The sequence below is a fragment of the Perca flavescens genome, chromosome 21 (genome assembly GCF_004354835.1).
Source record: "Perca flavescens isolate YP-PL-M2 chromosome 21, PFLA_1.0, whole genome shotgun sequence".
Lineage (NCBI taxonomy): Eukaryota > Metazoa > Chordata > Actinopteri > Perciformes > Percidae > Perca > Perca flavescens.
In genome coordinates, this window is record NC_041351.1 from 20,793,418 (window position 1) to 20,805,299 (window position 11,882).

The 11,882-nt window shown below is 42.5% G+C and overlaps 1 protein-coding gene across 1 annotated transcript; it reads right to left on the bottom strand.

Moving 5' to 3' along the window:
- Positions 1-982: 982 nt before the first annotated feature.
- On the bottom strand, positions 983-5,270 carry gdf10b (growth differentiation factor 10b). Its single transcript, XM_028568281.1, has 3 exons — positions 4,823-5,270; positions 2,500-3,407; positions 983-2,320 (listed from the first exon to the last, which is right to left on the bottom strand). Exons 1-3 carry the CDS (start codon positions 5,109-5,111, stop codon positions 2,129-2,131), a joined length of 1,389 nt encoding a protein of 462 aa, XP_028424082.1. The 5' UTR covers positions 5,112-5,270; the 3' UTR covers positions 983-2,128.
- Between the last annotated feature and the right edge of the window lie 6,612 nt (positions 5,271-11,882).

Below are 11,882 nucleotides of genomic sequence, written 5' to 3' on the forward strand. Positions count from 1 at the left end.
CTGTTAGCTGCTCGCTAATGTTTTTTTCTCTTGGATCCTTCTTTTGGAATATGGACCGGGAACCTGAAATGGTGCCTTTTATTCGTAAATTCTCATTACACAAACAGCAAATATCCTTTACCAACATGTTGCTTGCTTGCTGAGCTAATAAGCTATGCTTTGCCTGCAGCAGCAGGGGTGGGTTTGTGGTTGTATTTTCATACGCTTCGTTGATCTGATTGGTTGATTTTGCCCGTCTATCACCAACATAGGTGATAGACAGATGGTTTATCCAATCAGCTAACCAGTATTTTCACCCCTTCCCAAAAGTTCCCAGATGGATATGCCGAGCAAATGCGAAGCAATCCATCTGGCGGAGTCAGGTTAGGTGGTCCCCAAGTTAAAAAGGAAACATTATTTATTTTCACTATAACAAAACAAACTAAATCTTTTCAAATGGTCTATTTAGTGTCAATTTCCTTGATGTGAAAAGGTTTGGGAACCACTGATCTGTCAGTTTGTGGACATAACAATATTGATTAGAGTAGATTTAAGGTGGACTCACCATTATCACCATATCAACGCTGTTAGAAAAACTGTAAAAAAAAAAAGATTACTAAAATTTAAAAATGAAGAAAACCAAAAAAATGACATGACATTACTGCTTTCATGTGAAGAACTGAACAAAAACAAATACACTTAATATAATAAAATTTCAAAACTAGCCACTTTTACTTAATACCTGTAATTATCAAGTTTAGCATGACACATCGATAAACCAAGATATAAGCCTAACTAAGCAATGTTATCCATCTAATGTATGTTATTGACCTACAATAAGTTATGTTGACGTATGTCAAATGTACATCCACAAGTTTTAAATACTTTTGTATAAAACCTAAAAAAGTCAGCAAGTGTCTTTAACCGTATGTACAATTCACTTTATTTCCTTACCACACATACATTATGTGTCTGTGATTTGTTAAAGCACACATCACATTACTATTCCAATACACTTTTAGCCATACAGATATAAGGTCAGATACACGTATCCCTTTTTACTTACTATAGAAATCGACTATTATTACAAACTGTGCATGTAATAACCATTTGAGAAACAGTATTTATGTATTAAAGAGAACATACTAAATAGCCACAGGAAGTTCTATAACTTTCTCCTTTACATGTTTTTAGTCTCTTCAACTTCCCCAAAATACACAGCAGGTGGCAGCAACGCACTGTTTTTCCTCTCTGCTGTAACACATAGCAGAGGCAACACAATCTCAGTAGGTGTAAAAAAAAAAAAATAAACCCTGCTCATTATATACAAAATATAAACAAAAGCTATTGAAATATAGTTCAAATAAGATATTACCTCTCATGCATGAATAATGTTTCCTGCTATATGGGAGGTGTTCAATACTGACACATCACTTAAGAATAAGTACCATTTAGTTTGCATTAGTAGCTACAGTATTTACATGACGAGGGTTGATTGATTTCGGCAGGATGCCACGCAGCCTCTGTGTCCCTCAGTCCATTCTGAGTCGGTTAGTCAATGTGCAGTTCATCAGTGTCCAAAATTCAGTTGAATCCCATAGACAGGGGCAAGCAGCAGAGGAAACTGATGTCAGACGGTTTCACTAAACTGGTGAAACCCAGGCATTTCCCAGACCAGGTCTGAGTCCAGAGAAAACCAAGTCTTATCGTGTCTAATATTAAAACAAGCAAGATCACTTTATAAAAGTGAAAGGGTGCTGGAAAGACTGAAAAAGTTTATGAGGGATCAACAGGGATCGAAGATCTACCTGCAAGAGTTTTGTACTTAACTTCAACATCCAGCCGGTCAATGCGTTACTGTACATACACAGGTTTTCGTATTAAGTGCACTTCTTTTAAACTGCTTTTGGATTAAGGGAGGAAAAGAAATGGAGGTGGCCTGGGTGGAGAGAAACACGTCTATGGCAATTGTTGAGTCAACATCGGATCATGCCAGATCCAAAATTCACAAAAAGAGTTCTCAAACTGAGACTCAGAAGAAGGAGAGCCCTGTAACTGGTATCAGTTTATCCTCAGTCTGTCCTGATCACTGTCGTCCTCTTCCATGTGGAAATGCCCTCTACGTTGCTCTTCAATGGCGGCTCCGGCCCTACCGACAGGCACAGGTATCCACAGACATGCCGGGGTAAACCTTTAGCACCATATTCCTGCTTGTATCCAGGAAAAGAACGCTGAGGGGACTCATCTTGTCTGGAACGCAGCACGGCTCGGGGACACCAGGGACGATACCCACCGCTCTGACGATGCTCTGGATGGTGGCGTGATTGGAAGGATGCACCACCTAGGGAAGACAGAGGAAATAAAAGGGAATTATGGCTAATAGAAGTTACAGTTCCAACTGTAAAAATAAAGGCAAAAATCCATAAACAGGCCACCTGATGCCTCTGTGTGTATCTATTATCGGTATTCAAAAGGGAAAAGGAATCCAGTAACAAAAGTTAAAAGGTTTCCGAGGCTCACTTTAGGGATGGGGAATCCACAGGCCCCGGCGCAGTAGTAGGCATCAAATGACTTTGGCGCCAAAACCCACTCGCTCCAGCCGATGTCGGCGAAGTCCACCCTGAGGTAGCGTCTGGAGCAAACCCTGGGCTCGCTCCACTGTCTCCTCCTGGCCTTTTTCATCGTTCTCTCATCGAAACTCAGCACCTGGGGCTTGCCCAGGCCCTCGCTGCTCTCCTGGCCCTGCTTCCGTCCTGGTTTCACTGCCGCGGCTTTGGCTTTGGCTGGGAAATACGTGTTCTGCCACAGTTCGTGATTCTTCAGGGTGTTGTACTGGACCTCTGGAATGTCGTTGGTTTGGATCCGGAGATGAAGCTCCCTCCGGATCCTCGAGGCTGAGGCCGAAGCTGAGCGGGACGCGTCCTCGGCTACAGGGAACGGCCCGTACCGCTGGAGCGACATGGCCACGCTGTTCGGCTCGTCTATAGCTCGATCATCAGCATATAGCAAGATAAACGGCAGGTTGGCTGGAGAGAGGCGTTCTTGGCCATGAGGGCTTCTCTGCTGCCCCCGAGTTGCCCCGAACCCCATATCAAACTCCACCGTGACCACCAGCTCTTTGGCATCCCTGACGTTCTTCACCACTGCCGTCACATCCCTCGATTGCCAAGAGCCTTTCTTGTAAGGAGCCAGAGTTAGGTTTCCCAGCGGCGTCGCAAAAGCTGACTTTGAGGACGCTCCGTAGAAGAGCAGCTGAGGCGAGGGATGCTGGGGTTCGCTGGACGGATGGCGGGGCCTTCGGAAACGCCAAGGTTGCTGGTGGTGGCGCGGCCGCTTGTAGAGGAAATGAAATGAGGCGTGGAGGATGAACTCTGATTCTTGCATGGAGGACAGGTTGAACTGGAACACGTCTTTGCTGTGCAAGACTCCTGGAGAATTTAGAAAGAAATTAAGAGGAAGGAAAAGTAAGTTCAAGTTAAAAAATGTCTGAGAAAACAGAGAACAACCTTGTTTTCATCCTGTCTTCCGTGCTTTTTCTAATTTTTCTATTGGCTTGAAAAAAATGAATTGATATCAGCGCTGTACTCGCTGGTTCAACCATAATACGCTAAAGCCCTGAAGGAGGATATCTCTCTCTCTCTCTGAAATGAACAATAAAGACGATCAAGTTGCTGCCTTGAACCTTTTGCCCTCCTTTATCATCTCATTCGGGCACGTTTGACTGACATGAATAACAACATCCAATACGCCTTCTGCAAAATGTTGCTCAACACATCTGACTGACACGAGCAGCAGCATGGAAAATATTAAGCGTGGCATGTTTAAGTGCCTGCCTCACGCATGACCAAAAAGCCTGATCCTATAGATGGCTATACTCTTGAAGTTCAGACCTCGTCTCCCACGCTTCAACCACAGCCTGAAAGACAAACACCGGATCGGTCCAGTAGGTCTGTCCCGTCGCAGGCATATGGAAATGCTTATAGCAGAGAGAGCTCCTCTCAGGCTTTTTCGCCATGCAGCCGGTGTCTGGGTGTGATAATAGGCTCTTGTCTAACACCTAGGCTGTTGCAGCTACTGGAGAACTAACAGTGCTCGAGACTTAAAGTCCCCCAGATCACCAAATCACTAAATCCTAGCACCGGTGGAGCATAGAGGTGAAGATGTTTAGTCCAAAAGGGGTGCGAGAGCTGAACGCGTGATGGACAAAACACCTGCGTTTAGGATGTTGCACGGATGAAATAATAAAGATCAGCTGCTGTGTAAAGTTTTATTTTGTGCACAACAAGTTTAATTTAAACTTTCTGCTTTTTTTTCCGGCAGATTGCCAGACAGTAAAAAGGGTCAATCTGAAATGAAATAATGAAATAGACAACAAAATAAGTGAATGGGGAAATGGGGAAACAAAAATTCAGCACCCTTTTTAAATGACATAAATCGTGAGTTTCATTTAAGGATAAGTAGCATTAAACTGTCATAAGTTATATAAAAAAAAATATTTTGTAAATAAAAATAGGCTCATGGGGATTTACCTTTTACAAATTTTTTTTAAACTGCTTCAGGAACAGTTTTCTGTTTTCTAGAATCTGTGATACATTGTAATGACCAGCTGGGTATCAGGACAATTACTTAAGTGACACAAAAGCATGATTCAATTAAGCTAAATTAAAAAAAAAAATGTTCGATTTTCAAGTAAGCAGAGAGTAACAATGTAAATGTAAATGTATCTATTTTGACACATTATGGAAAGCGGACTTCCCAACCAACAAGCCAAGTTTTAGCAGTGACTATTATTTTATTCTGACCGATTCTCTCCAGTAAAGTAACACGGAATGAAAAGACTCACTCGGGACAGCTTTAAACCCTCTCACGGTGTTTCCGTCCCTCTGGCTCTGCGGCTCTTTGCTGTACTTCTCGTACACTTTAAACATGTTGATGGAGATCATGTCCCGCTTTGCGCTTTCGTGCGCAAAGACGCGCTCTTCCACAGCCGGTGAGCCACCGGCACCTTGACGCACCGCTTCACCGAGACCCTCAGATAGCATTTTACCCCAGCTCGACTCCAGAATCAGTATCACATGGAGGGTGTGAAGAAGCCGGCTCGCCATGGTTGATGTTGTAGGAAATGAGTCCATTCGAAAGAAAAGTGGAGAAACTTAAAAAAGAAAAAGAAAAAGAACGAAAGAAGCGCTGCTTTTCTGTCTCTCGCTGCTTGATGCCCACCCAGCCGGTATCCAGGTTATCCGTGTCAGACCCACACTCCACGGTTCACGGTCTACAGCTGTTTCTACAATGGGAGGAAACCAAGGGAGGACGCATGCATGAAGCTCTGCTGCTGGATGACAGATGGTGACGCCTCGGAGCGCACAGCCAACCATAGACATGCAGCATTTTAGGTGGACTGCTTACGAGTTTTGATTAGCAGCAAAGTTAAGAACAGAGCAGCTTCCCAAGTGAATATATAAAAAAAATATATAAATATGCAACATTTATCCACCCAGGTAGGGTGGCTATTTAGGGTCAGACACGAGAGATCCTACAAGAGCTGCAAAGTTGAACAGAAACATAACGTTATATTTTATTAAATTTTTTATATAACGTTTATTTCTACAGGTAATCTCATTGAGACACGGGGTCTCATTCTCAAAAAAAGGCCCGTTAGGGACAATACACAACATCAGTTACACACAGACAAACAGATTACAATAGATTTCCCAAATAGATAATAGCCTAAAGTATTATTTAAACGAAAGTGCCAAGTAGACTTAAATACTAAAAACAAGAACAAGATTCCAAAGATGTTTTTTATTATTTATTTATTTTTTACAAAAAACAAAAAAATGAATGGAGTTTTATTTGTGTTGTTCATAGCATTAAAACATACTTTAAAAATATAAAACCAGCAACATCTCTGTCCAGAAATCCCTAAAATGAGAAGTACATGTTCCAGTTGTAATCCTGTGTCCTTCATCCCTCTAAGTCAAATACATGTTAAAAAAAAACAATTAAAAAACAAAATAAAATCAGCATCTGAATATTTTTTCGATACTTTCCCCTTCCTGGTTTCAAATGTTTGATGACTCAGTGGCAAGTTCTTCCAATCAACTTTGGGCAACTTGCTAGCCTCGCTGGTCATATAAGGGCAGGGTCACGCATGCCTCCCGTCCACTTCCATTCCATGCGAGGGAAACGGCGAATAAAACGTTTGCTTCAGGTGGCAAAGCTAATTAGCTTCTTTAAATCATGTGGTGTTCATCTCTGGTGAACATTTTCAATAATTTCAATACATTTCAATAAATAAAATAGCAAAGCGTGTGGTTTCCGAGTGAGCCAAGACAGAGGAGACGTTGATTATTGCTTTGTCTTGTTGTTCCATTTTTAATCGTCCCTTGTCTGTTTTTGACACTATTTGATAATTTTTTTAACCTTGTAATGCTATCTTGGCCAGGTCTCCCTAAAAAAAGAGATTTTATTCTCAAGGGATAAATAAATAAAATAAAGGTCAAATGGTAAGCAGATTTTTGCCTTGCCTTACTGGAGTTCTTTTTGGAGTTCTAATAAACTAACTCGGGAAAGGAACGTTAGTGCTAACTTGGTTCAATATAGTAACCAGGACATATTTCTCAGAATTTACCATGTAGTCCTATGGCTTTGCTCACTTTTCTCCAAGCCCTCTGCTTTTTTGTTCTGTCTCAGTACTGATATTGAGTCGTAGAGCTCAATATCAGTAATGCTTTGCATTGCCTTTGTATGTAATCCAAAAATTCGCTTTGCATTTGGTCTGAACAACTTAAACCCGCCTACTTTTTGGCGGCCCAATCAAACATGAAGGATTTCATTTAGATTAGATTAGATTAGATTCAACTTTCTTGTCATTTAGCAGAGTATAGATACAGATCCAATGAAATGCAGTTGACATCCAACCAGAAGTGCAAAAGAAGCATTAAATACCAAAGATATAGAGATAGAGATTAATTATATACACACAGTGTATAGTTAGATAAATACAGGTTTTCCAGATTACATAGTAAGAGTAAAGAGGGTTAAGTACAGAGTATAATAGACATTCTATATAAATTCCCAGAGTCATATCAGCTTTTGTGTGGTTAAAAAAAAACCTAAAACCATAGTAAATGTTGCAGTGTGTGTGTGTGTGTGTGTGTGTGTGTGTGTGGGGGAACTTCACTGAAGATGCTTATCTCAGCCTTAAGATAGCTGATAACTCGCCAAGATGAGTGACAGGCAGCCAGCAGCAGAAAAAACACTGCCGGGCATCTTTTTAGGCTCTCCTCTGCTTTCTGTTTCTGAGCCAGTACAATAGTTTCCCTGTGAGAGAGATGGCAGCAGACTAGAGCCACCACGGGTCAGACAGCTATTAAAATACCTCCTACTGGTCCTGAAGGGGGATCACAAGGGGCTCTTTGACACCACTGTGTCTTACATCGGATATGAAGGACTCTGCTGGGACAGGGGTCCCCTTCAGTAAAACACTGGTGTGTTTAAAGTTTGTGTGTCTCAACGAAAGAGCCAGATAGAATCTGTCTCCACCCAGGGAGCCATCAAACTCTGTTATCACTCAGCGTGGACTTGTCTAATTGGTTGTAATGGGGTTGGAAAAACTAATGTTGCTGTGACGAGTTCTTCTTTTGATGGCGTTTTAGATCGTCCACACCAGTAAAACAACGCATTCTCAGGAACGTGTCCGTATGATATTGTACGGAAATGTATGCATGCCAAGACGTACGATATCCTACGAAAATTGGGAGACCGCCGGGTGGTCACGCCGAGCGGCAGTTGCTAGTTGTTTAAGCCGCTACAGAGCTTCGTGACCCGGGCTGCAGACCTCCGTTGTGTCAAGGGGCAATTGGTGGTTTCAATTACCCGAAAACAGGTGACTTTGAGCCGGGTACAAAGCACCGCGAGCTGCCGGTCGTTTTGGCGGACATCACGGTTAAATTGAATCCACAAAATATGAGCGCTTTTGCCGCGACGAAAGTTAAGATTAGGCACCGAAATGACTAGTTAAGATTAGGAAAAATATCGTGGTTTGGATTCAAACACCCCTAAGGAACACGGATGACCTGGGTGAAAGGCTTTAGTTTTCCCCTGTAAGCGCGAGGGGGGGAACCGTCCACCCCGACCTCCTCCCCAGCCGCGTTCTTATACAGCAGCCGCCAAAGTAGTAAATACAGCAACAACAAAAAAAGTGGAACGCTTACGAATTACAGTTTGAACGAATGGTTCATGACAACAGGCTGAGTAAAAAAAACACAAGCATTAATCCTTTGATCAAACCCTCGAAACGACCAATGCTTACGTTTTCCTGACGAGCAGCGTCTTGTGGTCATGCGAATAATGACTCTTCTCTCTCCGAAACCAAAAAGGCGACAGTAACCAAAGGCTTGATTACCCACCGGCCCCCTTGGGATCTGTGGCCCTGAGAGTATAGCTTGACATTGTTATGGTGCCACAAAACCTCTTAAGAAGGAGGTCAGGGAAGATGCTTGGGGTGGGGTGGGGGGACAAAGGGCACGACTTTGATGTTGGAGGCCACAGTTCACATCCAATCAGCTAGCAGCAGCTACATTTTGGTTTCTTTTAACCACGACCACACTATTTTCCTAACTATAGCCTTGTAGGTTTAGTTGAAACAAACTCCACAGATGTGCTCATAAGTGTGTGTGTGTGTGTGTGTGTGTGTGGGGGGGGGGGGGGATTAGCTCTCTCAGCTGCATCTTCGTTTCTGCTTGGATTCTTTGAGAGCTCCCTCCAGAAGCAACGTTTTTCCACCAAATCTAACCGTAAAACCATTTGCTATAAGTGGTCAGTTCCTGGACGTAAGCGTCGCCTCCTCGGGTCTTCCAAAAATCCATCACGGAAAAATGATCTAAATATAGAGAAAGCTACACTCGGTACCTGGCATAAGAAGTCGAGATGACATTTCGAAAGGCTCTCGCTTCCATTTTGTGACATATTTCCGAGTGAAACAGGATCGGCAGACGGGACATGGAATGAATTTGATTCGATCATTGAAAAGTGCTTGCTAGCTTAGCTCTTTACCGCTTAAAGTTGCCGATTGATTGACAGGTAGATGTCATGGCATTATTGGTTAAAATTGGTTGGGATGAGCTTATGTACGCCCGCATCCTGTTTTGTTTTAACAGGAAGAAACCTTGATCGGATAGGATTTTTGATATATGAAGAAATAGATTTTTTATTTTTATTTTTTATTTCTTTTGGCGTATATTGTTAACCAGGTGCACAACGTGACTGGGGATGGGATTTAAAGGGTTAAGGGTCGGCTTTAAAGTTCAGATGGAGAAACAAGTTTAATCCTCACCTCTCTCACAGATTCACTATCTCCATCTCCGTCTGGAGCCATTGAGGTCATGTTGTTTTGGATTCCAACTTTTTGCACAAGACTGTCATCGCATACCTCTTACTATTGATCGCTGAACCCTTGCGCTTTGATTTTAGTGACAGAACCTGACTTTTAACGTTCATGTTTTGAAGACTATGAATCTCTGTTGTGCCACCCTGCCCTGTGGAAATATGTCAAGGCTCCAGGTCCATATCGACTCCTCTGGTTTAGCAGCTGTAGCCACTGAGGCAAAACTGCTTCACCGCAGTGATTAGCCGCCACTTCAAAGGTAATTTAAACCCTTATGAGTACTTGTCACACCCGCAGCAGCCTTCATAAGAACTCTCACTTAACGGCTTTCCTGCAATGGGAGAAGTAGAGAAAACGTCAGACGGACACGGTTCATAATTTGCTGAATTGAAAACTGTTGTATCCAATGAGCATAAATTCTCAATGATCATAAAGTCACCTCATTACTGTGGGTTTGCAGCCAGAGATCAAAAGAACCGTGTCCAGGCTCTGTGTCCCACACACGTCAGACTGGTTACCAATATAGCTGCTACACAAAGTATAGTGGAGAGAGAGAGAGAGTGAATGTAGAAAAATAATCATTATTAGGTGTGAAAGCTCAAATATAAAAAAAAGTAATTTGAGGCTTTATGTTCCATGAGTTTTTAACTTGTTCTATAAATTACATAATGACGTATGTGGCGTAAAAGCTCTTTTTTTTTTTTTTAAACCTTTTTTCTTCTTTGTAGCTGCACTGGAAATTATATATTTGTTTGGACAGTTACATGCGAAGTTCAACAAATTTGGGAAATTTACGTGTTTTTTTTTTAATTTTATTTTTATTTCAGAGTTAGATGAGAACATCAATACCACTCCCATGTCTGTCGATTTAAATAGGAAGCTAATTCCAGCAGCTTGCGAGCTTAGTTTAGCATAATGTCAGGAAGCAGGAGGGGAAGCAGCTAGCCTGGCTCTGTCATAAAAACAAAACCTGCTTACCAGCACCTACACGTTAGCGTTTTTGCTGAGAGGTGGAAGAGAAAATAAATATGAAGCTAGCAGCTGGTTAGCTTAGCATAAAGACTGGACACAGCTAGCCATGGCTCTGTCTGAAAATAATCCACCCAACAGCACCTCTGTAGCTCACTTTATATCTCGTTAGTTTAATCCATACAAAAACAAGTGTAAAAATGAAATGTGGTCTATGGCGAGTTACATGCCACGCTATTTCTTAGCTAGGAGCTAACTTGACTTCCTGTTTTGTTGCCGTGAAGTTGAGATTAGAAAGACTAAACAAGGTGTAACGTGGGAATTAGTGAGCTTTAGCAGCACTAAGTGGATTTTTTCAGACAGTTAGGCTAGCTGTTACCCTCTGTTTCCTGATTTTAAGTTAACCAGCTGCTGGCTGTAGATTCGTATTTTGCGTAAAGATAAGAGAGTGGTATCAATCTTCTTATTTACATTTTAGCATTAACGCGAATAAGAACATTTCTTAAAGCAATGAACTATTCCGGTAACTATCATCCATGCATGCCTCCCCACAGACGTTTTGTCCATTTTGTTAAAGAGCTTTCTGGACCACACAAACAAGCGAGAAGTGTTGATCGGGCAGTTTTTAAAGGGCACTACTTTATTTTTGAGTTCAAGCTGAAAAAGGTTAAGCACCAGTGCTGCTGTACAGTTAATAGAAGTACCAGACCAAGAAGCGGGCCAAAATTCACGTCTTCTATTACACATTGAGACTCATTTAAAATTTTTCATCTTGTATGACATCATGGATGAGTCACCTCTCCTCCTCCACCTCCACCTCCTCCCTCTCTTTCACAGGGTAAAATTGGAAGTGTAGCCCCCCAAAATATGCTCTCATTCACAGAATATTTGCCTGGGGTGCTCATCAGGACAGGGAGGAGGACAGATGAGCCCACCGTGTTTCTTTTGGCCCAAGACCCCATCCTTCATCCTCCCCCTTTTCCTCCTCCTCTTCCTCCCTTTGACTTGTTTTCATACTGCTGGCTGGAGCTGAATGACCATTCATGCTCGCTGCTATTGGATATGGATGTGTGTGTGTGTGTGTGTGTGAGAGAGAGAGAGAGAGAGAGAGAGTCTGAGGGGCATGACATCCTCTCATCTTATGTGTGCCAACACACACACACACACACACACACACACACACACACACACACACACACCATGCCCCTCTCCAGTCTGGATTCTGTGCCATACCTCCCTCATAGAGAGCCACGGTCATGCCACTTGAGCTCACATCAACATCACTCAAGCAAGAGTGACAGGTACACACACACACACACACACACACACACACACACACACACACACACACCCCCTCTCGCTCTCTCTGGGAGACGTCCGGTTGTCTCATGCATTAGTGTTGCAAGTAGCCGCAGCAGTGCCAGCTGAAAATGGGAATGTCTGCTGGAGTCAGAGGGGAAACTTGTGCATTGACAAATTTATGACTGCAAATCAGTGCAATTTGCCAGACTTTATGGTGAAAAAGCAACCGACATCTGAGGAGAGT